We start from the raw sequence: 26,965 nt of genomic DNA, 5'->3' as shown, positions 1-26,965 counted from the left end.
CAAGCTACTCTTTTTTTTTTTTTTTTTTTTTTTTTGCGGTTCGCGGGCCTCTCACTGTTGTGGCCTCTCCCGTTGCGGAGCACAGGCTCCGGACACGCAGGCTCAGCGGCCATGGCTCACGGGCCCAGCCGCTCCGCGGCACGTGGGATCCTTCCGGACCGGGACACGAACCCGTGTCCCCTGCATCGGCAGGCGGACTCTCAACCACTGCGCCACCAGGGAAGCCCAGACCAAGCTACTCTTAAGTCGTCATACGTTCATCTACTCACCCATCCAATACATGCCAGGCCCTATGCCCTGCGAGAGTCACGAAGAAATAGGGCACCATTTCTGCCCTCAGGGTGCTTACTGTCTGGTCCAGAGACCCCTCCTGCCCCAGCCCCCTTTCTAGAATCTTCAGGACAAGAGAAGAGACACACAACTTCTGTAGTTTGAAATAAACTCCCTAGATGATTTTGATAAACTCTCCTCCACTCCCTTGTATTTGGGAAGGATATAACATGCACCAAAAAGGCATAGTACAAACAGCCAAGAGGTCGAATGCCAGAAGGATTCTTATGAGTGCTGAGAATGGAGCTCACAGGTGGGAGGAGCACTCTCACTGAGGATTAGACAAGGCACCAGGAACAGAAATCATGGAGGGGGGGGGGGCCTTTATTCTATCCTATCTGTAACTTGAAGCTGCCTCTCACACTCACTGAGCCGGGAGCACGTTTCCTCTCTTCTTTTCTCTCCGTCCACATCTTTCCTGTCCTGCAAAGCCCACCTCCGTTCTCTACATTTCCTGACCACTTCCAGCCCATAGAGATTTCTGCTTCAGCCTTGCGTGTGACCCTCTCTTGACACTGAGGACAACCAGCCCTCTCGTGTCGGCTATTTGAGCTTGCACATTTGACTTCTAAGGGATTGTTAAAGGATGGGATTATGTCTGAGTCTCTCTTGTGGCCTTTTCTTGGGGAATGCGTAGAAAACAGTAGGTACTCAGTAAGTGTCATGACGGATATATTTTGGACTGCCTTACATCAAATTAGGAAGCAGATCAAAAGATGTGTGTCAGCAGTGGAATGCTTTCACTAGAACCGGGGTGGAATATGTATATGTGGGTGGGGTAGAGATGGAGATGGGACGAGAAGGAGCAAGACAGGGTGTGAGGAAGGGAAGATAGACAGCATATAGCTTTTTCTTTTCTTTTTTTTTTCAGCATATAGCTTTTGAAGTGAGATCTAAATTTGAATCTTAGTCCTACCATTTATTACCTGCACATCCTTGGACAAGCTACTTAATCTTTTTGAATTTTAGGTTCTTCATTGATTAAAAAAAAGGAAGGTAATAATATTGATATTATGTCACGAAAGTTTGGTTTGATGAGAAAATGAGGTAACATCTGAAAATAACCAGCTTGTTGTTCCTAATGTAGTAGATTATGGTTAATAACCAATCAATGGTTTTTTTTGAAAACAAAACAAAAATCACAACAGAATGACAACAATGAAGGCTAGGATACTACACTTACTTCATGTCACATTTTGAAGTGGTAGCCAAGGCTTTTTTTCCCCATATAAACATTGGACTACCTGCTGGGCCCAAAGCCAGAGACTTCAAATATGAAGCCTTGTAGTTCAGAGGCAATGAACTCAGGAAATAAGCTTCAAAGAACCCTTCCAGGAGGTTCTGTCTGGAGCTCATCTTAGATGAAAGTAACCTGTATGAATAACTGATTTATTTCTGAATAAGCAATGTCAAAATTGGAATACTCACGCAGGTAGAGTGGTATTTTCATTTTTGCATTGATTAAAAGGCTGTTCACAGAGGCAACAGACTAAAAAGCTCCAGTTTTCAAGAGTGTACTTAACCCTTCTCTTTCCACTTGTGAAGACCCACTATTCTATAATGATGATGGGTAATGATTCATTCTAGCTACCAACATCCATAAATGAGCAATGTTTTGTAAAACTAAGTAGGCTTCTGACATAGTCCTTTAAGCATTCAAGGATTCACATTCTAAAATTATTCTAAAGAGTCATCATTATGACTTACACACAGAGGTAGTTGCAATGTCATCAGCAGCATTGACAGCTCCAAGAGAAATAGCTTGAAGGTAACTTGAGAGTTCAAAATGTTTTAAAAAACTCAAGAGAAGACCTTTCCAAATGAACAAAGTTCTGAGGTCTAATCTACTGAAATACCTAATTGCCCTAGAGATCCACAAGATGTGGCTTCCGTAATACCAGACTCACTGCTTTATTTCCCCTTCCCATCCCTAATTGTTCTCTTTTTGATTAATTCCATAAGGTACATGAGCTGTGATGGTGCCAAATTTCTGTGCCCCTTCAATGTGGAACATGTGGTCATCAAAGAAGATGTGGGGCCTTATCTTCACCGAGATGGGACCTTTGGGGGCTCCAGCAAGGAAAAGAGCTTCGTCTATCTCTAGACCCAGCGGCGAAGGGTTTTCAGCACGCGGGCGCCTGAACTGGCTGCACTCCTAGCTGTAACCAGGTAGGTCCTGATAGGGCAACATAACCGTTCGTCTTTGGCATAAAACTTCTTTTGCAGTCTGCCTAAATCTTCCAGAAAGCCTTTCAAGGGACCCTGTAAAAGGAACATATGTCACAGCTGTCATCCAGTGAGCCAAAGGAAGTGAACGCTAAAAAAGCAGATGTTTATAAGAACTTATAATACTGCATGAAACATGCAGTATAGACCAGTGATACAATGCTGAAACTCCTTGCATTTATGTGATTATATTTCCTTGTATGGAACCATCCTTGCATTCCTAGAGTAAAACATAGGATGGCCATATAATTTATCATCTAAACACAGATATTTTAAGAGTGAAAGAAGCTTCTATAAAAAGTTGAACCAGGGCAACAGACGTAAACTATCCATGGCAAAATGGGATACTCTGAAAGTTCAGTTAATCAGCAAAAGCACTACTCTTTTGATTTACTTTTTGTGAATTGCACATTTCAACGTTATAAAGTGCACTTTTTTATCTTGTTCAATTCCTTCTTGGCTTGAATCCAGTCTTCTCTATATTTACAGTTACTTTATATATCATCACACTTTTATCTTCAACCTTTCTGAACACTTACTTTTAGCTGTACCTCTAGTACAGAACATAGAATTGGATTTTCCTAAGCGATACAATCTGAAAGTCTTAATTTTTAAAACAAAAGCTGAGTTTTAGGCCATTTCTATTTATCGATATCACAAATATATGTGATAATGGTTCTGTATTACAATTTGGATTTCATTTTTCACGTTTAAAGATTTCAAAAGATTGTTCACTATCTTTTTTATTTGAACTTGTGTGTATGTGTGTTTCTTCTAACATTTAGGAAGGTTTGTATTATTTCCTTCTATTGGTTACCTTTATAACTTTTTATAGTACCCTCAGACCTCTATTTTTTTAAATCCAGGATCTATTATTTTTTATAATGAAAAATAATGAAATTAGGGTACTTCTTCACCTTTCTCTTATCCTCTATTTTTCTTCAATCATTTGATTTTAACTGTTTCATCTTTCTCAGTGTTTGCATTTGAATTATTAAAGATTCTTATATTTCTGTCTCTCAGCTTTACATTTTATCCTTTGATCAGCTATTGTAACTGAAGATATCAGTACACCTACTCTTCCTTATAACTTTTTCCTCCATATTTTTCCAGTTTTTAATAGTTAAATAATTTCTACATTGTTAGGGCATATAATATGTGCTTTCTCTTCTGTCACTCTAATCCCTGCAGTTGTTTTAGTTTTAGATCTATGGTTAAATATATTCTATGCCCATTTGTGCCTTTGTGTGTTTGTAGTCACCTACATATTGGCCAAAATGTGTCCTCTTGTATTAGTTTTCTCAAGAATATCTTATGGAAATAATAATCCCTGAGAATATACTATGTTCTTAACTGTTGATCTGCTTCCTTTTTACTTGAATGAGCTTTTGACTGGATATAGAATCTGTGATTTAGATTTCCTCTCCACATGATCTTATAAGTAGGGCTCCACTGCGTTTTGCTACTGAGTGCTGCTGTGGAGAAGACTCAGGACAGCTTGATTTTCTTTTCCCCACTTGTGTGTGCAGGGTGCCCAAAGAATTATTTCTTTATTTTTGAAGTCAAATAATATTACTAGGGCATGTCTCAGTGATGATCATTCTCTTCTATTTCCCTATAGTATAATGTGGCCTTTAGTTTTTAACCTTTAATAGTTTAATGTATCCATTAAAATATTCTGATAATTCAGGATGTTTTCTTGACTTATATTTTGATATGTTTGCATCTTTATATTTACCACACACAACCCTATCCTCCTACCCCCATAACATAATTTCAGTGTTTTCTTCAGGTATTCTAATTTTGCATATGTTGGATTTTCTTTACCTAGGATCTATTTTTGTCTTTTTTCTGTCTAAAATATTATTTTTCTATTTGCTTATTTCCAGAGTTCTACCATTTAACATTTTATTATCTCTTCCCTGATTTGGGGGATTTCCACTTTATGACCCAACTTTCTTTTAAGTAAATGTTTAGTCACAGTTTTTACCTATACTTTGGCAACTGTTTCTAGTGAGAGTTCTTCATCTGTTATTAGATTTTGCTCTTCTGTGTCTGCCTTTTTCTCATAGTATCTTTGCATATGTTCTGTGCTAGTTCTCTTTTTATTACTTATCTCTGAAGTAGATTAGTTTTCCTTGGAAAAATTAGAGGGATTCTGGGGAAAGGTCATGGATAGTATTTTAATATTGATTTGTTTTCACAATTCAGAAGCTCCCTTCTTCTCTGCTTCATGGAAACCATTTTCCACAAACATGGCTTATCTATGTGATCATTTGTTTAATGTTGCTTTGTCTAAGGCTGCACATATTAGAAAAAAAACAAAAAGTCACATAGGTAAAAAAACTGTAACATATTATTGTTATTACTTTTTTGGCCACAGAAACAAAGTGGGGGGCAGTGACTGTTGGCAGAAGCCGCCCTGCTCACAGTTTGATTTTGAAACACAGAGGAACATGGCTCTCCCTGATGCTTTTGAGTAATTTTCAAAGAGAATAAATAGGGCCTGGTCAGTTTATATCGCCATGTTCAAACCAGGTACCCATATCATTCTTTCTTTCTTCTATTTTGGGGTATGTTTAACAGTTTATATATTTGTACAGTAGTGTAAGTATGTAATTTATCAAGAAAAAATATAGAAACATGAAGGAAAGTTACTTGAAAATACCTTTTTGAGGAGTTCTATGATTTAGAACATTTGGATTGCCTTGGATGTAGAAAGCTGGAAAGACTGTTACTCCTATCCTAACAACAAGAAAAAGCCAGATAATCTGAAACATCATAATTTTTCTTGAGCCCATGAAAGAGCTGAGGTTGCAGGGCAACCGACTAACATGAAACCTAAGGGAAAAAATTATGGAAAAATCTTCAAGGACAGATGGAATTCAAGAACTGGCACATCTTTGACAGAGCACTAAAGGAAGATATACCAGACGCCATAGAAGCAGGTATGAAAAATTCAGGTAATTTTTAAAAACAAATTGGAAAAGGACAAGTATGGGCTAATGAGAGAACATAGAAACCCTGGAAGCCACAGGCACAAGAAATGCACACAGTTTTACAGGATTTTTTTTTTCCTATGGATTTCACTAGTTTCTTATGAGAAGGACTGCAGACAGGGTGGAAAATGAAAGAATAGAGTCCTTGGTGATGCAGACGTGGAGGAGAGGAGCAGCTGCCACTGTGAGAAAAGACTAAAGATCTACCTTGTCCCATACTTCCTAGGGGACAAAAGTATTAAACTGTTGGAAGAACGGCTTCAAACACTGTTACCCCCAGGGAACAGGTAAAGATCTACTGCTATGGGGGAAGGGGAAGGAAAAATCCTCCACCCTTGGGAGAGGGGCAGGAGACCCAGACCATTAGATATCACCCCTATCACTGGGAGAAAGGTGAGATCAATGATATAACTTCATACCTAAGACCTAGGGGGGTACATACTTAGATTTAGACTAACCTGGGACAACAGAGAATGTCCCTTCCTCTCACATCACCACCTGAGCTGGCAGAGACAAACAATAACAGTTGGGAGAAGGGTAACAATGTGGATGCCACCCATGAGGCATGGACACAAAGAGAAAGCCTACAGCTGAAAATGGAGAAGGAACGTTATGAAAAACCCTCCAGTACCCTACCAGAGGAATTTGAAGCCTGTGATGAAATGAAGGTAACAACAGCAGCAACAAAATGCTTACCTAGTCGAATGCCTGATTTGGTGATTCAGTCAATCACACTAATTGCTAGCAGAAGAGGAGCCATGCCTATTAGCAGGCAAAAATACTATTTACCAGAGCCTATACTGTCTACAAACTATGATTAGAAATTAATTAAAGATTTATGAGACTACAATAAAAATAAATTAAAAGAGCAACTAACTTTCAAGAGAAAGTAATTAACAGAAGACGCAGTGATGACCTAAATGTCATAAATGTAAGAGAGGAAATTGAAAATAACTCTGATTAATATCTTAACAACTGTATTAAAAGGTGGATGACATACATGAGTAGACTAGTAATTTCAACAAAGAGACGGAAAAGATAAGGGTTGAATGGAAATGTTAGAAATAAAAATTGTGGTACAGAAATGAAGAATGCTTCTAATGGGTTCATTAATACAGCCAACATAGCTAAGAAAAGAATCAGTGAACTTGAAGATAGGTCAGTAGAAATTACTCAAGCTGAAAATAAAGGGAAAAAAATAGTGGGGAAAAAAAGAACAGGGCATTAAAATACTGTGGAATACATATACACACACCATATTCAAACTGCTGAAACACAAAGAAATACAGAAAATTTGAAGGCAAAATCTTGAAGGCAGCCGGAGAAAAGTAGACACATTACTTACAAAGGACCAAAGATAAGAATCTCAAACAATTTGTTTTCAGAATTTATGTAAGTCAGAAGACAATGAATGGGTATCTGTAAAGTGCTGAAATAAAAATAGGGTAAATGCAGAAAGCTATACCCAGTCAAAATAAAATATTTTTCAAAAAAGAAGGAGAGTAAAGAGTTTTTCAGGAAAAAAAAAAAAAACTAAGAGCCTTTGGTAACAGCACATCACTTCTATATGAAATGTAAAAAGATGGTCTTCTGGCACAAGGAATAAGATACCAGGGAGAAACCTAGATCTACACAAAGAAATGAAGATTCTTGGAAATGGTTAAAATGAAGATGAATGCAAAAGACATATTTTTGTCTTTTCCTTATTCACTTTAAAGATAACTGACTACCCAAATAAACAATAGTAGCAAGGTATTATGAGTTTATAGTATAGGTGAAAGTAAAACGTATGCCAATATCACAAAACATGGGAGGGAGGAATTGAGAGTATACTGTTGTAAGGTTCTTACACTGTACATGATGTGGCATAATACTGTTTGAAAGTAGACTGTGATTAATTGATGTTGTATATTGTAAATCCTATGGTAACCACTGTAAAATCTAAAATGAGTAATAAATCAATAGTGGTGATAAAATGGAATCCTAAAAGCATACACTCTACACAATAAATTCAAAAGCAAAAATAATAAAAGGAAAAAGAAACTAAAGTTAATTAAAGATGAAACAAATAGAAAAAGAAGATGGTAGATTTTGATCCAAACAAAGTAATAATCACATTAAATATAAATGATCTATACTATGTATAAAATAGACAACTGATGGGAACATACTGGATAGCACAGGGAACTCCACTTAATGCACTGTAGTGTCCTAAATGGAGGGGATATATGTATGTATGGCTGATCCATTTTGCTGTGCAGTAGAAGGTAACACAACATTGTAGAGCAACTATACTCCAATAAAAATTAATTAAAAGAGTAAACCAATTGTAAAGAAAGAATTTGATTGTAATAAAACTTAGTCAACTTGCAAATAAATAAATAAATAAGATCTAAAAACAGCAATTAAAACACAGGGATTGTCAGATTGTACAGAAAAACAACAGAAACTATGTAATATCTACAAGAAAACCAATTTAAATATGGAGATATTTTATATGTAAAAACATAAATGGTTAAAAGTAAAAACATAGAAAAGTTGTACCATACAAACATCAGTCCAAAAAAGAAAAAAAAGCTAGAATGGCTGTATGAATATCAGAGAGAGGGGCATTGCATAATGAAAGGTGATTAATTTGCCAAGAAGATATAATAATCTTAAACATTTGGGTACCAAACAACAGAAATTAGAAATACATGAAGCAAAAATTATATAATTGAAAGGAGTAAGAGATTAATCCTCAATTATACTTGAAGTCTTCAATGCTGCCTCCTCAATAGTGGATAGAAGAAATAGAAAGAAAATCACTGACAATATTAAACACCTGGGCAATATAACCTGAATAATACACTATTAACTTACCTAATCTAATTGATACTTATTGAATATTCAACCCCAAAACAGCAGGATAAACATTCTTTTCAAGTAGACAAGAAACATTTACCAAGATAGACCATTTATTCTGGGTATAAAATAATCCTCAACAAATTTCAAGAGTTGAAATCGTAGAAAACATATTATCTGACTACAACAGAATTCTACTTGGAATTAATAACAGAAAGGTATCTGGAAAAATTCCAAATTTAATTTCACAAATAACCCATTTATAAATAACTCAAAGATAAAGTTACGGGGAATTAAAAAGTACTTTGAATTGAATAAAAATTACAAACCACCTATCTAAATTTGTAGGATGCAACTATAGTAGCATTTAGAGGAAATTTTACAGTATTAAATGTTTATTATAGAAAAGAAGCCTCAAATCACCTTTAAAACTTAGGAAGAGCTGGTTATTAAAAAGATAAATAAAATTGTTAAAGCCTAGCATGATTGACCACAAGGGGGGAAGAAAAGAGAGAAGGCAAATATTACTAATATCAGGAATGAAAAGGGCTACATCACTAAAGTTCCTAAAAATAGTAAAATCATAATAGTAAAATATGAGAGAATATTTATGCTCGTTAATTCAGTGACTTAACTGAAATGGACAGATTCCTTGAAAGACACAAACTCATAAACTGCCAGAAGAGGAAAAAGAAGAAAGCGATAATCTGCACAGTAGTTCTGTATCTATCAAAAATAACTGAACTCTTGGTTAAAAGCATTCTAAATAGAAAAGTCCAAGCCCAGATGGCTTCTCTGGAGAATTCTACCATATATGTACAGAAGAAATAATACCAACTTTACACAAAGTCTTCCAGAAAATAGACAGGGAGAAAATACTACCCACCTCATTTTATAAGGTCAGCATTACTCTATAAGATATTACAAGAAAAGAACACTCAAGAACATAATGGCAAAAAAATTTTTTTAACTGAATTTTAACAGATTGGATCCAGCAATATATAAAAAGGATAATACAACATAACCAAGTTGAATTTATACCAGCAATGCAATTCATCAATATAATTTATATTTCAACAGACTAGAGAAGCCACATGTTTTTCTCAATAGATACAGGAAAGACATATGACAAAATTCAACATGGATTTATTATAAAACTCTAAAACAAAACAGGAATAGAAGGTAACTCCCTTAACCTGACAAAGGGCATCTTGCAAAAAACCTGTAGATAACTTGCAGAAAACCTGTAGATAATATATTTAAGAGTCAAAGACTGAATGATCTCCCTCTAAGATCAGGGAATAAGGCAAGGAAGTCCACTCTCATAATGCTTATTGAACATTGTACTGAATGTACTAGCAAGGGTAATAAAGCAAGAAAGATAAAGGACATACAGAATGGAAACAAGTTTGTTTTTTTTTTTTGTGGTACACGGGCCTCTCACTGTTGTGGCCTCTCCCGTTGCGGAGCACAGCCTCCGGACGCGCAGGCTCAGCGGCCATGGCTCATGTGGCCAGCCGCTCCGTGGCACGTGGGATCTTCCTGGACCGGGGCACGAACCCACGTCCCCTGCATCGGCAGTTGGACTCTCAACCACTGCGCCACCAGGGAAGCCCTGGAAACATGTTTTTATTCACAGTCCACACTGTCTATGTAGAAAATCTTAAATAATCTACACAAATTTTATTATGACTAACAAGTGATTTTAACAAAGTTGCAGGATACAAAGTCAAAATACAAAAATAAATTGTGGTTCTGTGTATTTGCAATAAACAAATTAGAAATTAAAAATTTTAAAGCATCATTTATAATAGCATCAAAAGTTATTAAAGACTTAGGTATGAATCTAATAAACTTTATATGATAGCTATATGCTGAAACCTACAAAACACTGATGAAAGAAATTAAATATGACCTAAATAAATGGAGAGATATACTATGTCCATAGGCTGAAAAACTTGATATTGTTAAAATATCTATTCTCCCAAGATTAAGCTATAAATTCAACATAATCACAATAAAAATTTCAGCAGGATTTTTTTCTAGAAATGGACAAGCTAATTTTTAAATTTATATGCAAATGCAAAGGAATCAGAATGTCAAAAGAATTTTGAAAAATAACAAATTTGGAGGACTCCTGCCACCAGATCTCAAGTCTGACTATAAAACTATGATAATCAAGACAGTGTGATATTGGCAAAAGGACAGATACCTGTATTAAAGGAAAAGAAAGCCAGTCTTTTCCACAAATAGTGCTGAAACAAGATATATCCATAAGTAGTAAAAATGAACCTTAATACTTTGCACAAATGCATCAACTCAAACAGGTAATAATTCTGAAAAAAACCCCATAAAATTGTAAAAACTTCTGTTCAGAAACATAGGAGGAAATTTTTGCCTTGGGTTAGCAAAGATTTCTTAGATATGATATAACAAGCACAATTCATGAAAGAACAAATAGATAAATTGAATTTCATTAAAATTATAAGTTTCTGCTCATTGAAGGACACTGAAAAATATTAAAAGAGTGAAAAGACAAGGACAGACTGAGAGAAAATATTTGCAAAACAAATATATGATAAAGGACTTGTATCTAGAATTGTAATACAAACAACTTTCAAATCTCAATAATGAAATAAAAAACAACCCAATTCACATGAGCAAGAGATCTGAACAGATATTTTTGCCAAAGAATAAATATGATGGCAAATAAGCACTTGATAAAATGTTCAATATCATCTATCATTAGGGTAATGCAAATTAAAGCCACAATGAGATACAATTATGTAACCACCAGAACAGCTTAAAACAAACAAACAAATGAAAAACAACTGACATTACCAAATACTGGCAAGGATGCAGAGCAAAAAATCTTTCATTGGAAATGCAAAGTGGTGTGACCACTTTGGGAAATAGTTTGGCACTATCTATAAAGTTAAACGCATACTTACCCTGTGACATAGCAATCCTACCCCGAGGTATTTACCCATGAGAAATGAGATTTTTGTGTTTACACAGAACCCTGTATGCAAATGCTTAAAGTAGTTTTATTTATAAATGCCAAAAACTGGAAATGACCTAAATATCCTCCAATAGGTAAATGTATGAAAAAATATGGTACATCCATAGAACAGACTACTACTCAGCAGTAAAAAGGAACGCACTACTGATACAGGGAATGACACAGGTGAATCGCAAATGCATCATTCTAAGTAAAATAAGTCAGATTCAAAAGACTGCATCCTATGGGGTTCCATTTATATGACACCTGGATAAGGCAAAACTATAGGGACAGAAATCAGATTGGTGTTTGACAGATCCTGAGGATAGGGGGCTAGGATGACTACAAAGAAGCACAAGGGAATTTTGTGAGTATTTTGAGTTTGATCGTGGTTTCATGACTGTACACATGTTTGTCAAAACTCTCAGAACCGTGCACTAAAAATGATGAATTATACTACATATAAAGTATACCTCAACAATTCTGATTAAAACACACACACACACACACACACACACACACACACACACACACACACACACACACACACACACACACACACACACACACACACACACACACAGATCACTATCCCAGAATGGTGAAATGAGATAGAGATCAAATCAGGAGACATCCATTACTTGTCATGGTACCACATGGGAGGCTTTATAAGCTACAATGAGAGTGGCTAAATTAATCCTGTCCAGCTGTCTCATTTGCTGGTGACTCTCAGATCTCCTCCATTGGAGACAATTGGGATATTGTCATGACGAAACCATAAGCCCCATGACCAACATAGTTGAAAGCCTTGGTTAGGAATCATATCTCATAACTTCCTTCTCATCAGTGCAAACATCTGGCAAAGCCTGGTCTTTATAGGAAACCTACCCTTTCTATGTGAAAAATAGCATATTTTTCCACTGTCAGAAGGACCACATTATGAAAACAAATATGCTTAGTAAGAATTCATTGGGTATTCCTGCAATATCTAGTGTTGAACTTCACAATTTCAAGCTGTGTAATGGGAAAAATGCTTTAAAATATGGAGAAAAGAACTGATAAGTACAGAATCTAAAAGAAATTTGGATTCTTTCCCTGAGATGAAAAAAATGGTATTTTAAGATTATCTTGAAATAATTCTTGTTCTGAAGTTTTTTTTTCTTTTTAAGTGCTCTTTTTTAGAGATCTTGAACATTTTAATAATGCTTAAAGGCTAATGTACAATGGGCTCTAAATTTCAGCAAAGCAGACTTATGCAAAATATAACAAAAGGTTTTCCTCTCAATAGTAAACTTTGTTAACACTGAACAACTTTTTGACATGAGCTCAAGACTTCTAAAGGAGCTATTTAGGAAGGGACTGTGAAGTTAAACATACACATACAAAAACACACAGAATTTAAATATCACTTGCTGTAATGTGAGGTGAGTTAGTAAAACTTTCATCTTTCAATTAGTCTCTTCCTACTTTTATAAATGTAATAAAATTAACGATATTTAAGATCTTAAGTTCAAGAAGAGCTGAGAAAAAAAGGCCAATTTAAAAGAAAGGCCTAGGTAAGATTCATAGATTAAAACTGAATGATCCATCATTTCATATTCATTTTGGAGAATACTTTGATGTTCAAATCTCCTTTGGTTCAGAAATTGCAGGTTTTGTTCATTTTAGACCATGACTTTAACACTTCGGTTCATGGATTGATTCCAAAAAACCTAAAATTTTAATTATTCATACTTTGTACTTGCTTGGAGCTCAATATTTGATTTAATTTAAACTCTCAGTTTTGCAGATTTTTCTCAATTAAGTGCTACCTTTATGGAGTTTAAGGGTATGGACAGAGAGGTTCAACAAATGTTTACTGACCTATTGGAAATAACCTTACTATTTTGAGAACTATTATGTAGAAATGGCTAACTGGTAAGCTGTATTACCTCTGTTACTCATAATTTGGAGGAGATGAACTCTTTCTCATGAGAAGATCATAGAAACACTCCAAAAGGATAGATAAAAGAACACTAAAATTAAAAAAAGTTGGCAGCAGATGCTTTAAAATGAGGAATTCATGAAACAAGGGGAGAAAACTACAAAGGATAAGAAGTGAGGAGTGGCCTGCCTAAAAAATTTTAAAAGTCATCACAGTGAAGAAATATATATATTGGTATATTGGAAAATAAGTAGATCAAAATTAATTAGAGCTCATTGAACCTACCTGAGCAAGAGGCTTATTCTCAAATAGTGCTTCATGTTGAAAGAATTTGTCCAGCCCGTGCTCCTTGGTAATATGGTCAGACTCATCAGAAAAGAGGACGGCATCCCCATCAAAGGCCACACGGAGCTGTGTGTCACAGTAAAGCCATGTCTTTGGCTCCATCAAACATTGTTGCAGAGGCGATCCCTGGAAGACCGTTGGAATTAATTAATACTCTTCTTAGGACCATATGTTTTAGTGTCTTCCCAGACCTCGAATTTCCTCTCTCACTATTACCTGACAACACAACTCTTCTTCACAACCACACATCTCGAAACAGTCATCTTTGTACTGCCTCCGTTTCTATAAGGGATGGGAAAGTGTAAAATGGGTGTAGGATAATCACTGAAGATGTCCACCTCCATGAAGGTGAAAGCTCTAAAAGACAAACTTAAGGGCTGCCACTTGTGGAAACACCTTAGCAGAAAACCCAACGACGACGTAAACCACATAATCATACGTGAAGGCCAATGGAATGAAACACTAGTGCAGACCTCTTTATTAACTAGAGAGAGGAAACCAAGTAATACCTTCTTGTATTGCTTCTTGTACTTTTTCAGAATCCGCAGAAAGATACAAGTTGGTAAGATATGCCTTCAAATAGCCAATGGGGCTTTTTCCACCAGTCAGACAGAACCGGTCAATTAGTAATCCTATTATCGGGCAAGAAAGACTTTGTTATGTCAGAGACTAAAGACAATATACTTACTGGAAATGCAAGTGAAAGTTACCTTAGGAATAAATGAGTGCCTACTGCAGTTTTAGAACTACCTTTGTAGTACCAATATTGAAAAATGTCTCGGCTATTTTATATAACGGTGCATGATGGTTTATGAAGTATATCCAGATAGGCCATGCTAGTTTACTCTCACACAGCTGTTATGGCAGGCATTATTGTCCTCGTTACAGAAAAGGAAATGGAGACATAAAGACTGTCTAAGCCCAGTGCTTCACATTGACTCTTGTCTAGACTAGAACAGCGCACTTTTCCTTTAGCTACAGCATCCTCACGTGTTGAGAGGGCCAGTTAAGATGTGGCTCTGTTTTTAAGTACCATTTTAGTATTTCTTTAGTAACAATACAATAGTAATAGCAAGTAGTGATAGCATTTAAACTATTTCCCCAAAACAACAACAGAAGGTCTGAAATTGTCTCTCTTGACTTGAAATTTTAAATGCAATCATTAGCAGACTGACATTAATATACCATTAAATGCCTTTCAAATCAACAACAGTTAAAAAAACCCACTAGATGTTGGTGAGAGGTTTGTAAAATAGGCACTTACATACACTATGGATGAAAGTGTAAATTGGTACAAGCTGTCTAGAAAGTAATTTGATATTTATTGATACAAGTATTGATAGCTTTTAAGCTCCGGATGCGCAGGCTCAGCGGCCATGGTTCACGGGCCCAGCTGCTCCGCGGCATGTGGGATCTTCCCGGACCGGAGCACGAACCCGTGTCCCCTGCATCGGCAGGCGGACTCTCAACCACTGCGCCACCAGGGAAGCCCTAGGATTCCTTTTTTAAAGAGTTTATCCTAAGGGAATAATCTGAAACTCTGATAAAGATTTATGTAGAAAGGTCTCAGCACAGGATTATTTATAAAAGCAAACCATGGTTCCAATGATGTGAGAATAACTAAGGTATAACATTAAGTATATAAGCGATGTACCCATTCAAAGTGTTTTTGGATATATGATAAAACTGGGCAGCTGCAGATGACATAAAGCAGAATTTTGAGCCAGTTGTTGCTGAGCCAGCTAGTCAGTTGTTTATCATCTGCATGGACCAAGAGAGTGGATAGGATCTATCCACAGCTGAAGTGGAAGTGTTTGCCGTGGTATGGACGAAATACTCTCACTTTTTCACTTAAACCAACATTGGGCATAAGTGGCATAAAAGTGTACTCTACAAATCCTTAAATAATATTAATTTAATGATCAGAAATTATTTGGTGGTACTGGGGACTTCAGAAATGGTGAAAACATCGTCCCTCTTCTCAAGGAGATCACAATTCACTAAGGAGCCAGGCATGTAGACAGATAATTATAATATAGAAAAGACCACAGCGAAGGGAGATACAAACTGCCTTCAGCCCCGAGAGAAGGTAACTAACCTCTTCAGGTGAAAAGTTGTTATTCCATGAGCAAGGCTGTGCAAGATTGGGCTTTATCTGTTCATTAACAGTATTAGTATGTAAATAAGTAGAATTTCTCATGCTACTAAGCTCAATGGGCTTAGTGTGGTGAGGGATAGGTAGACTTACATCACCTACTAAATCAAATAAGGCTGTCTTGTAAAAATAATAGCTGTCCTTTATTGAGTGATTACACCACTCACCTCTGCCAACGCTTTTATATATATTCTCTCTTTTCATAGCATAATACTGTGAAGACTGCGTTTTTGAAAGGTAAACATATTTTCAACTGTGTATCAGTAAGACGTTGGCCTTATAATTAGGATGATATAATATAAAACTTATAACTTGTAATAGATAGTGATTATTTATAAATATGCCTAATTTAAGCCTAGAAGTTAAATATGCCAAATTTAAACCTTATTTTGACTTGACATACCCTTAAGACTGGATATGTCACTTAGAAAATGGGCTAAAGGTCCTCACATAAGAAGTCAGGTAAATTCATAAGAGGAAAAATGGGGACATCCCCTTAAAGTCACCAACACACTAATGGAAATGCTATGAAGAGACTAGTGTCAAACCAATTTTCCCTGTAAAGGAATAAAGACAGGTTTGCTGGGATGAGTATGAATTTGATGTGTGGGGAGAGCAGCCGGGGCGAGTCAGATGTTAAGAGTGGAAAGGAAAGGTAAAAACCTTTAAACCTTTAACATGTGTCTGTGGTGAGCAGGAAGTCTGATCACACAGAGAAAGCCCTGGGTTGACGGCTCCTTGAAGTCAAGTTCAGAAGTGAAAAACATAAAACAGAGAAATATATTGCAGGACCTGGGATTAAGACTTTGAAATTCACACTTGACAAGTTAAGTCCAGAGCTTTGGGCCCAACTCTGTGCTGAAGTTAAAAATGAACATGGCCTCTCTTGTTCTGACATAGGCAAATAAACATTCCTCACGCAGAAGGGGGTGTCACTATCAGACACTGCATTAGTTAGGCCACAGTGAGCAAAATAACATGGCTTCTCTCTTCCAGAGCAGCGAGCTGTTCTTCCACACGGTATTTATTTTACTTACCATAGTGATTGACGCTGTTTATAAGCCGCACTCCCACTTGGGCATGGTTATTAGTCATCAGAACAATATCAAATAAGTCCTGTTCATCAGGATACAGCTCACGGAGTCTAGCATTGACGTGCTGCAGTGCCTGAAGGTTACAAACACAAATGTGTGTAAAGAGGGCCAGGCAAAGTGGGCACTGGGGGTCTGGATAGAAAGGATCCCATAGGTGTCCAATTCAAGCCCTGAAGACTCTTCACTGAGAGACTGTGGCTCCTTTAAGTCAGGGTTATGCCATTCATTTCAGTATTTTCAGCCTCCCATACATAGGACCTCAGTTAATGTTTACTGAAAGATGGGTAACGTTTGTTGAAAATTGTTACAACATTTGGTTTACTAGAATTATTTCTGTGAGGTACATAGATAGGATCAGGCTAACCCTTCCATGGTTTGTCTATTTTTGTTTTTGATTCATAAAACCTGCCTTTCTTGATCTGATGATTATTTTTTATTGTGAAAAGTATAGGCTGCTTCAAGAATTTTCATGTTATCCTTGTGCAGAGGCCATGCTAATGGTCTCTGTGTTGTTCCAGTTTTAGCACATGTGCTGCCAAAGTGAGCATTTTGTGTATTTTTTAAAACATGAGTCTTTAGAATAGGTTTGTGGTTTCCTCTCATGCTTCCACTATGCCTCATAACTACTTTCTACTTACAACACGTGGAGGTGTCATTTGTTTCTGCCTGGTTATGATGTCATTGTGTAATATTTGTATAAGTTATATAGGGGATCAGAGCTATAAGTGCTATACATTTCAGTGTAAGTTCCAAGAACCTTACTTTCTCTATTAAAGTCATGCCCCTAAGTGCCAAGAGCATCTTGAGTTTCTTAATATGCTGTGTTTGGGGCAAAAGCAGCGAAAGTGAATTTAATCTTATTTGAATGAGGTGTTTTATTTCTACTGCTTGGAATCATAAACTCATTATTGCTTCTGGTTACTGCTCCTTCTATGGAGAGGACAAAAGTTTCTGTTACAGGTCTCAGAATTTGGACTCCACTTAGGGAAAGCTCAGCATTCCAAATCTAGGGCTGCAGTCCCTCCCTCAACAGTGTGGAAGCTTCTGTGAAAATATAAACTGACCTGGGGTAGACTTAAAAAAGGCAAGAATGACAAGGGTGGATTAGGAATTATAAGGAAACCTGGATGAGATCCAGGGATTAGCATGAGTCCTTCCCTGCCATCCAGAGTCCTGGAAGGCCGAAGACAGCTTTGCAGAGTACCTTGACAAAGTGGAAGGCCGGCCCTGGGGCCAGCACGACATTCTCATTGAAAAGCTGATACTCCATGTACTTTTCCAGACCCTCTTCCTTGTAGATTTTCCTGCCGTCCACCATGTTGAAGAGCGCACGGGATGACACAGCGATGGTGATGGCATGCTTGGGTTTGGGCTGCAGAGAGGGGCACCGACAGGAGGACGAGTCACACAGACCTAAAGGGATCAGGAATGGGCCTCATCCCAGGGCAGGGTGGGAAGGAAACACTTGGGTCCCGGCTTGGAGGACTGGGATGCTGGAGACAGCCAAGGGCTGGGTTCTGGGGGCTACTGTGCCAAGGGGTAGGTTCAGGGAGGAGAAGCAGGGGGCTGGGTGAACTTCCCTATACCATGGACAGGAGGGAGGCTGAGAGAGGTCCGGATGCGGGGCTGCGTGGAGCGGCAACCCGGGTACCAGCGGAGGCGGGCCCTGCTCACCGGCCTGGGGCGCGAGCAGCTCGGTGACTTCTCGTACAGTGTTCTCACGGATGCCCAGTAGGCATCGTCCTCGTCCGCCTCTTCCTCTCGTTGCCTGGGTCAGGCATACAGTCTTGATCCAGCCGTGACGGGTAGAGAGCCCTGCGCTGGGCATAGGATTTCCTTTCAGTGGGGGGCGTGCGCGGATATTCCCGCTGGTGCGTGTCCCTGGAATCTCGCGAGTCCCGCAACTCTCGTGTGTACTGGCCCGCTAGGATTTCCCGCCCCAGGCCGGGAGACCAGGCGTCGGAATTCTCAGCCATCTTGGTGCTGCGCCGGGACCCGTCTGGAGCTGGACCTCCGGGGTCGTGGAAGAACGTGAGTCGAGCGGCATGGTTGGTGTGGGTGGCGAGCGCTGCGCTGACAGCGGCTTTGGTGACTCTTGATGGCTAGGGGAGGTGAATGAAGTCCGGGAGGTCTTGGAGCTACTGGGGGACTGGAGCAAGAAAGTGGGCTTCTGAGTTAGATGCCCGCCTAGGGTCCCCGTCCTCACCTCTGCCCAGCCGGGGTCAAGGAGCTGTCCCCTTCTCTGTGTTCCATTCCCAGCTCTTAGGTGAATCCTGGTTCATCTCAGCTCCTTTAAGTAGGGCTTAAAGGGGCTCAGACGTTTCAAGGCTCCATATATTAGACATTTCTGTTACATGGACCCAGAGACAGACTGCTTTCATTTCCCCCCAGTTGTTCCATCAGCACCTCACACTTTTTTTTTTTCTTTTGGAGTAGATAGGGTAGAGGTCCTCTTCCTTGCCCCTAGGTAGCTGGCACATAGTTTGCAAAGTTCTGTCACTTTCTTCACATATACCTGCTCAGTCAGAGACCTTCAGGTAGGACAGAAGGCTTGAGGAAGGGACCTTGCTTGCCACTGCCTCCATCTGTGACCTCCAGTTAACTTGATGAGCAGCTAGACCAGAAGTTCCCACCAGAAGGCTCTGTAAAGCACCTCAGGGGCATCCGTCTCCACATTTGCTCTGTGATTAATGCAGTGAGTGCTGGGAAGGTCAGTAGGCTGGAGAATCAAGTGTCTCCCCATCACCTTCAGAACTTCTTGTGCCAGTGAAGCTCAGTTGGAGAGAATCATCTTCCTAAATAGGAACTGGTTCTAGTCATTCTAGAGAAAGGACTCCTGCACTAAGGTATGAGATAGATTATTAAGCATCCATATATTATTCCAGTTTTTGTGATTATTTCACACGTTTCAAAGGGCATGTTCTTGGTTAGATTATTGAGCCAGTCCTCACAGAGACAGATGGATTGGTTCTCCCAGTGTCTGGGCCTGTGTCACACTCTGCATCCAAAAACTAATTCTCACAACAAACTTTTTCTTCTTATGTGACTAGGCCTAGTTAAGGGCTCAAAGCATCACACAACCTAATACTCTTCAACAGTTTATCTCCTTTGTTGACATTTTCACCCCCTCTTCTGAGTCTTGGGTACTCAATGAATAGTTTTTGAATGTGTGAAGGAAGGAAGGAGAAACCATGGAGTTTAATCATTCAATGTGCAGTTTATAGACCTAGAGATCCTAGGTTTTAATCTAGCTCTATGAGCCTTACTAGTGTGAAATCTTAGGGAAGTTACTCTGTGTTTCGGTTTTCTTACTCTGGGGATTGATGGGGGTGGGAGTCTGTGAGGGCTAAGTTAGCTAAAAGATATAAAGTACACGGAACAGGGCCTGGCACATGGAAAGCATCGATCTATGTTATTATTATTATTCTTATGGCGTGTACTCTTCCCTTTCATTCCCATCTCTTCCTTAAGACTTGTGTTCTTGCTTCTGGACTCACCTCCTGATGGAGCTCTGGTGGATGGGCTCCGTGAAGTTCGAGACCACTGATTTCTCACTAGGTACCCTCAAGAGTCTGTCTTCAGCAAGGTTAATTCTCGTGATCCCTTTCAAGGAGAGAAGAGACCCAGGAGTGTAATACCCCACCACCGAGTCCTCCCACACATATGCTTACGAAACAGCCATGGCAAGCCAAATATAGCAGTGATCAGTGAGAAGGCCCCTGCCCTCTATGACGTGTAATTCAGTCCTGGCCCTTGTGTATTATTCTAGCTCTGGCCCAATCCTAACTTCTGTGAGGAGCAATAAAGTGGGAATCTACCTGGAAGAGCATCCAAAACCAAGAAACAAGCCTGATATCTCATAGGTTTTCACCTGTGACTCCTCTTATGCGGAACTTAGCAGAGTTGAGCCTTTTTCCTCCCTTTTCCCCACTTCCGCCCTTAAGGATAAGCTTGTTAGCAGATGCCTAAAAGACATACCCAACATTTTTGACCAGATTACAAAGATGAAGGCCACTGGTACCTCAACAAGGCTGTAGCGGGGCTCCCAGGCAGCTGCAGAAGAGGGAATAGCGCCCTCTAGCACTGCCTTTGGGAGGAGCAGGATGGAGGAGACCATGGAGAGGCAAGTGGAAGTTTCCATCCCCGTATCCTTCCCCTCACCCGGATTGCCTGTAGCTCCCCTCCAAAGTCAGTAGTTTGGTCTCGGCTCACTCTGATCACAGTGATCTGCTAGCCCTGCTCCCACAACAGGCACATGTGAATATAAACACGTATCGTGCAGCAGGGGCCAAGAAGCACTTTTCCCTCAGCTGCACAAAGGCAGCGTCTACACGACGAGTGACCCCGCATGGGGCAGCATCTCAGCGAGTGATGCGGTATGACTGCATGCCTCATCTGAAAGATGGTGCAGAAGATGGTCAATGCGATGGCCAGACTCCCCTTCCCTCCCTGATTTGAACAAAGGCCAGTCTCCTCCCACAGGCTGAGCAGAGGTTTCTACGCCATTTATTCTGCATGAACATTGGGATGTGTGCTGGATGGGTAGGCAGGGGCCAGCTTCTTCTAGTATTTTCTTAACCTTGCCACGAGGACGTTAGGTATTCCTTAATACAAATCTTGATAGCTCAGTCTTTTCTCCCCAAGCTCCCCTGCCCGCTAGTATTTTTTTATTATGCTGTCTGCTCTTTAATTCTCTCACCAACTCTGAAGAGGTCAGCTCACCTGAGTGCTCAGACGAACTCCTGATTTCTCAGAATCCTTTCTAGATTTGTCTACTTCTGGCTGTCTTTTGAGTACCTCGGTCCAGTCTCATTCTTAATATGGAAACAAAGAATGTTTATTAATTTTTCATCTCGGGGCATTAGAAACCTTGGGTTTGGGGAATCAAAGGATAAATGAAAGTTAGAATTTGTCTCTTTGCCACTATCAAAAATATAAATTATAGATATTATTTTTCCTCTGTTCTAACAAGCATGAGTAAAAAGAACATATATCAGACAACTATACAAACAGATTTTTAATATAGAAATTTGTTGGTTTATAGATTTGAGACATGAAGCATTTATCATTTACAAAATGGTAACATGGGAAATGCTGTGGGAGAATTTCCCAGGGGTCAGCAGGACTTGGAGTTAAATGTGAAGCTGCTCACGCAGAACAACTTCTTTTCTCTGTTACTCTGAAGATTGCTACTTATGGAACTTTTTCATTTGCCATGTAGAACTGAAACTTCTCTTGTTTGTTTTATTCATAAACCAATTTTCTGTCGATCTGAGCCTCATCAATAATAGATTTTTTAAATCAAGCACTTTAATCCTGTACAGATCAGTCAACAGGCATGTCTTCTATTCATGTTCTCTAACTATTCATAGCATCAAGAGTGAAAAGAGGTCTCTTATTAACGAACTAATAGGGAAGACCATGTAGGGGAGCAGAAGAAAATGGCTTATTTCATGGACATCTATTCAAATATTTGTTTTCATTTTCAACTGCAGGAAATACTGTTGTATTAGAGCAGTGTTTCTATTGTTTCCTGCCAATTCAGTAGCTGTAATGCAATCAAGATTAGTGTTATTTATCTGTTTAAGGAGCTCAACTTCTAGCATAGACCAAAGTGCTCAGGGGCAGTCTGTTAATCTCTTTATGCTGTGTGCCTTGAACCTAGGAAAAATCTAGTTGATGTTAGTTGAGTGACTGAGTCTATGTCTGAAGAGAATGGCATAGCTGTATAATCCTAGAACTAGTCCTAAAATCTTTCCATCAACCCCCTCAACACTATCACCATGAAGTCCAGTCGCTTACTCCAAAAGATATTTTAAATCTAGTCCCTCTTCTCCATTTCTGTTCCAGGCCTCAGATCGTTATGGGTCTGCATTTTAAATCTAGTCCCTCTTCTCCGTTCCTGTTCCAGGCCTCAGATCATTATGGGTCTGCGTTTTAAATCTAGTCTCTCTTCTCCGTTCCTGTTCCAGGCTTCAGATTGTTATGGGTCTGCATTTTAAATCTAGTTCCTCCTCTCCGTTCCTGTTCCAGGCCTCAGATCGTTATGGGTCTGCATTTTAAATCTAGTCCCTCTTCTCCGTTCCTGTTCCAGGCCTCAGATCGTTATGGGTCTGCATTTTAAATCTAGTCCCTCTTCTCCGTTCCTGTTCCAGGCCTCAGATCGTTATGGGTCTGCATTCTTAGAATGTGGCTTTTGACCAGATTTCATGGCCTTAAATCCTCTCAACTTCTAGATCCATCTACCCCATTTATTTAGGGTGATATTTATAAAATATAAATCTGCTTATGCTTCATTTCTGGATACACTCTTCATTCGCTTGGTTAGAGAGACCCAGGAGTCTCATGATGTATCCTGTCTACCTCCAACTTGTGTGCCCTCCACGCTACACTCTATCTCTATGTTCTGTTTTTGCCAAATGACTTGTATTTGTCTATATACCACCCTTATATCTTATAACCTCCTTTTCCCTTCAGTGTTCTTCAGAACCAAGCTCAGCACGACCTGGGAGAAGTTCCCAGTATTAAACATCCCTCTGTGTTGCCTGTGTCTTTTGTACATACTTTTACTGAGTACTGAATTGTACTTTGTTTATGTATTCTCTTTCCTACTAGGTTGTGCATTCTTCAAATATAGCAACTGTGTTTTCGCCTCTTACCACTAACATATGAGCATTTGCTCAATAAGTGCTGACTTATTGGATGGACTTATACCACATGATTTAATCTCCTTTTTCTCCGCTCTTCATGTTCTTCACTTCTCCTTTTGCCTCTGTGTGTGATCATCATCTAAATTTGATTGCTGCAGAGCATTTCCAGAGGCAAACGAGGGACTGATATCTACATTTCCTCAGTTCTTTGGCAAGATTCTAGGACATTGAATTCACTGACCTTCTTTTTCTGTTTCAGAGATGTTTGACTCATTTCTTTAACTATTGAAATTCTTTTGTTGTTATGCAGGTTTTCCTCTCCCCAGCTCCATTTCCTGTTGTTTCTGTTGCTCAGTCTAGGTCTGCATTTAGAATGTCAAATTTATGACATCACATGTGATTCCATAGTAACTAACTGACTCTCTGAATATGTGACTTAAAAAATAAAAAGAGATAGTATTATTTGTGTGCATCCACTCATAACCATTGTCTGGGTTTTTAGGAATCAATGTCTAAACAGTGTTCAAATGTTTAATATGTAGCAACATCAGTATTACTGCTTCCTTCTTTTTAAATCTCTTTAACGTTAGTAAGTTACTTATTGTATCAATTCCATTTGTGGCTGTACACTTTCTGGTACTGCCAAAATGAATGGCAAACTCATTTGTGGACCCGAGCATTTATTATTGTTTATCCTGACAGATTTTGGAGAACTTTCTGAAAATCTGGAGACTTTTTACAGCTGAGATCTTGTTCTAGACACAGAGTTTAGACTTGAGTTTAGCTTTAGTGTTTGGTGTTTCTTTCACAAGAGGAAGGCCATTTCCATTTATTAAGTCAAAGCACTTAATGTGGCTAAACATAGTGTGGCAGAATGATACTTGCACTGTTTTTCCTGGTGCTTGCCCCATCTTTAAACGTTCTTAAACACAATCTGTCCCTCTTGTATACACACAGAGAAGAATATGTAAAATCCAGTCCCTGACTCTGGTTTATAACATCCAATAATGTTCTTCACTTATGGTTCTGATTTTAGGTAAGAGACATGTGTCATGCCAGCCTGATTTTGTCAAACCATCATGGACTGAGACAGATTTCTGCCCTCTCTTCATGGGAGTTGACGACTTAGTTTGAATATCAGAAGTTTTTTTTTTTTTTTTTTTTTTTTTTTTGTGTGTGTGTGTGTGTGGTACGCAGGCCTCTTACTGTTGTGGCCTCTCCCGTCGTGGAGCACAGGCCCTGGACGCACAGGCTCACGGGCCCAGCCACTCCAAGGCATGTGGGATCTTCCCGGACCAGGGCACGAACCCGTGTCCCCTGCATTGGCAGGCGGACTCTCAACCACTGCGCCACCAGGGAAGCCCAATATCAGAAGTTTTTGACAGCTTTAATCAAAGTTCTCCAAAGGATCTTCTAGATAGTTAAATACATATGCTCCAGGTTAGACTGCTTGGGTTTGAATCCTTCACCCACCCCCCATGTCTCACTGTGATCCCAGACAAGTTGTTTAATTGTCCTAAATCTCAATTTCCTCATTTAGAAAATGGAAATAACGATGGTATCAACATCAGATGGTAGTTGTGATGGTTGAAATAAAAGTATTTAAGACAGTGATTGGCATTCATAAGTGATTAACAAATATTAGTTATTACTTTTACTGATAATTTTGCTACAGCTATACTACAAAGTTAAAATTGAAAAAAAAAAATCTTTAACTGATTTAATCTACACTGCAATCTAGTTGTAGGAACAGAAGTTTAGAACTATTTCTTATTCATGTCCATGTATAACCAATCAAATGTCAGTGTGGTGATTCTTCCCATTTCCTAAACTCTGTAGTCTTAGTGGCACAGACAGAACAGGGAGGGCAGGCTGAGAAGGGGCAGGCATTAGAATAGCAGTTAGGAACAAAAGCTGTGAGTCTCAGCTTGTGTTCTGCAAAACACAGGAGGAGGATTTTGCAGAGAGGAGGGACTGGAAAAGTCTCTGGTTTTTGACCAGTCCTCTAGCCTATACCTAAGGTCTGCTTTTGCTTCTGCTCCCTTCCATGTCTCTTCTATGTAACTCTGCATCCATATATTCAATAAGTTCCTTGATTATTGTTCTTTTCCCATAGCATACCATCCAGAATAGAATATGAGCATAATGAGTGTTTCAAATTATTTTATGTATCAATATGTAAATATATTGTTTTGTTTTGAGCGCTAAGGGTGATAAAAAAATTATTTGTTTTTCTTTCAGATTTTCTAATTTGTTTTCCTTTATTATATTCTGAGTCTTAGCTCTGTTACTGAGCATGGAAAACTACACATATATGTAGGCAGCTGTATTAGTCAGCATGCTCCAGAGAAATAGAACCAATAGGATATATATATATAGATATATACGAGGAGATTTATTATGGGAACTGGCTTATGTGATCGTGGAGGCTGAGAAGTCCCACAGTATACTGTCTGCAAGCTGGAGAACCAGGAAAGCCAATGGTGTAATTTACTCTGAGTCTGAAGGCCTGAAAACTAGGGGAGCTGGTGGTGTAACTCCCAGTTCACTTGGTTTGAATAATCATAAATTTAATGACTCCAAAATGTTCTAGAGTGTGTACACTACAATTTATGTATTTCCCTACTATTGAATGCTTGGGGGATCTCCAAGTTTTTGCTATTGTAAATAATATTTTCTCGAGTATCTCCTTTCGTTAGCTAAAGTACAAGTTCCTTAGTACAAAATTTTTCTGTCCATAATGATTAGTACATTAAAAAATATAGTTGGGTGATCAGTAGCCTCTCCAAATTGGCATATCCAAATCAGAACTCTTGATTTCAATCCTAAAACCTGCTTTCTGCTCAGTGTTTGTCGCCTCAATAAATGATACCTCATTCACTCAAATTCTACCTCTGCTAATCAATGTATTTGGACCACTTACTCCATTCAAATTTCAGTTTTGTTGCCCTCAAAATCGGAATAGTAACATCTACCTGTCAGGAAGGATGTAAGGATTATAGGTAATATAGTAACGTGCATAGCAATAATAGATATGTTCATTATCATTTTGTCTTAGTGAATTATGAACAAAGAATTTTGCAAAAAGCATTGCTTTGATGTTATCATCGATGCCTTACCAAGTAGACATGCTATTATGGCATAACTAGACTGTCAGATTGAAAATGAGAATATGTGGTCTAATGATATTTCCAGTCAAGACTATTTTGGAAACTTTAATACAGTTAACAATGGACACCGTCCATGTCGTAGAATGGATAGTTTGGGGCATGTTGGGCCTAATATTAGTCAACACAGCTTCACCTTTCCTGAGACAACAGAATGGGTTGTGGAAAAGGAGGAAGAGTCGGGATTTCCTTTTGTCCCCATCTGTCACTTGAATTGGCTTGCTGTGTTC

At 38.7% G+C, this 26,965-nt stretch overlaps 1 protein-coding gene and 1 non-coding gene across 2 annotated transcripts; both read right to left on the bottom strand.

Moving 5' to 3' along the window:
* Window positions 1-2,260: 2,260 nt before the first annotated feature.
* Window positions 2,261-23,890, bottom strand: NT5C1B (5'-nucleotidase, cytosolic IB). The gene is given in 14 exon segments (XM_033838212.2): window positions 2,261-2,436; window positions 2,439-2,592; window positions 13,610-13,750; window positions 13,752-13,795; window positions 14,179-14,301; window positions 16,862-16,991; window positions 18,123-18,290; window positions 18,593-18,690; window positions 18,693-18,927; window positions 18,930-19,066; window positions 20,383-20,521; window positions 21,641-21,699; window positions 21,702-21,732; window positions 23,810-23,890. Coding segments are annotated over 14 exon segments (1,668 nt in total). The 5' UTR covers window positions 23,843-23,890.
* On the bottom strand, window positions 17,360-17,466 carry LOC117307995 (U6 spliceosomal RNA). The gene has a single exon (XR_004521936.1). It is a non-coding gene; the product is annotated as a U6 spliceosomal RNA (small nuclear RNA).
* Window positions 23,891-26,965: the final 3,075 nt, after the last annotated feature.

This window comes from Tursiops truncatus, chromosome 14 (assembly GCF_011762595.2).
Source record: "Tursiops truncatus isolate mTurTru1 chromosome 14, mTurTru1.mat.Y, whole genome shotgun sequence".
Classification (NCBI taxonomy): domain Eukaryota; kingdom Metazoa; phylum Chordata; class Mammalia; order Artiodactyla; family Delphinidae; genus Tursiops; species Tursiops truncatus.
The sequence above is the reverse complement of the archived record's forward strand: the minus strand, read 5'-3'. Positions and strand labels throughout refer to the sequence as shown.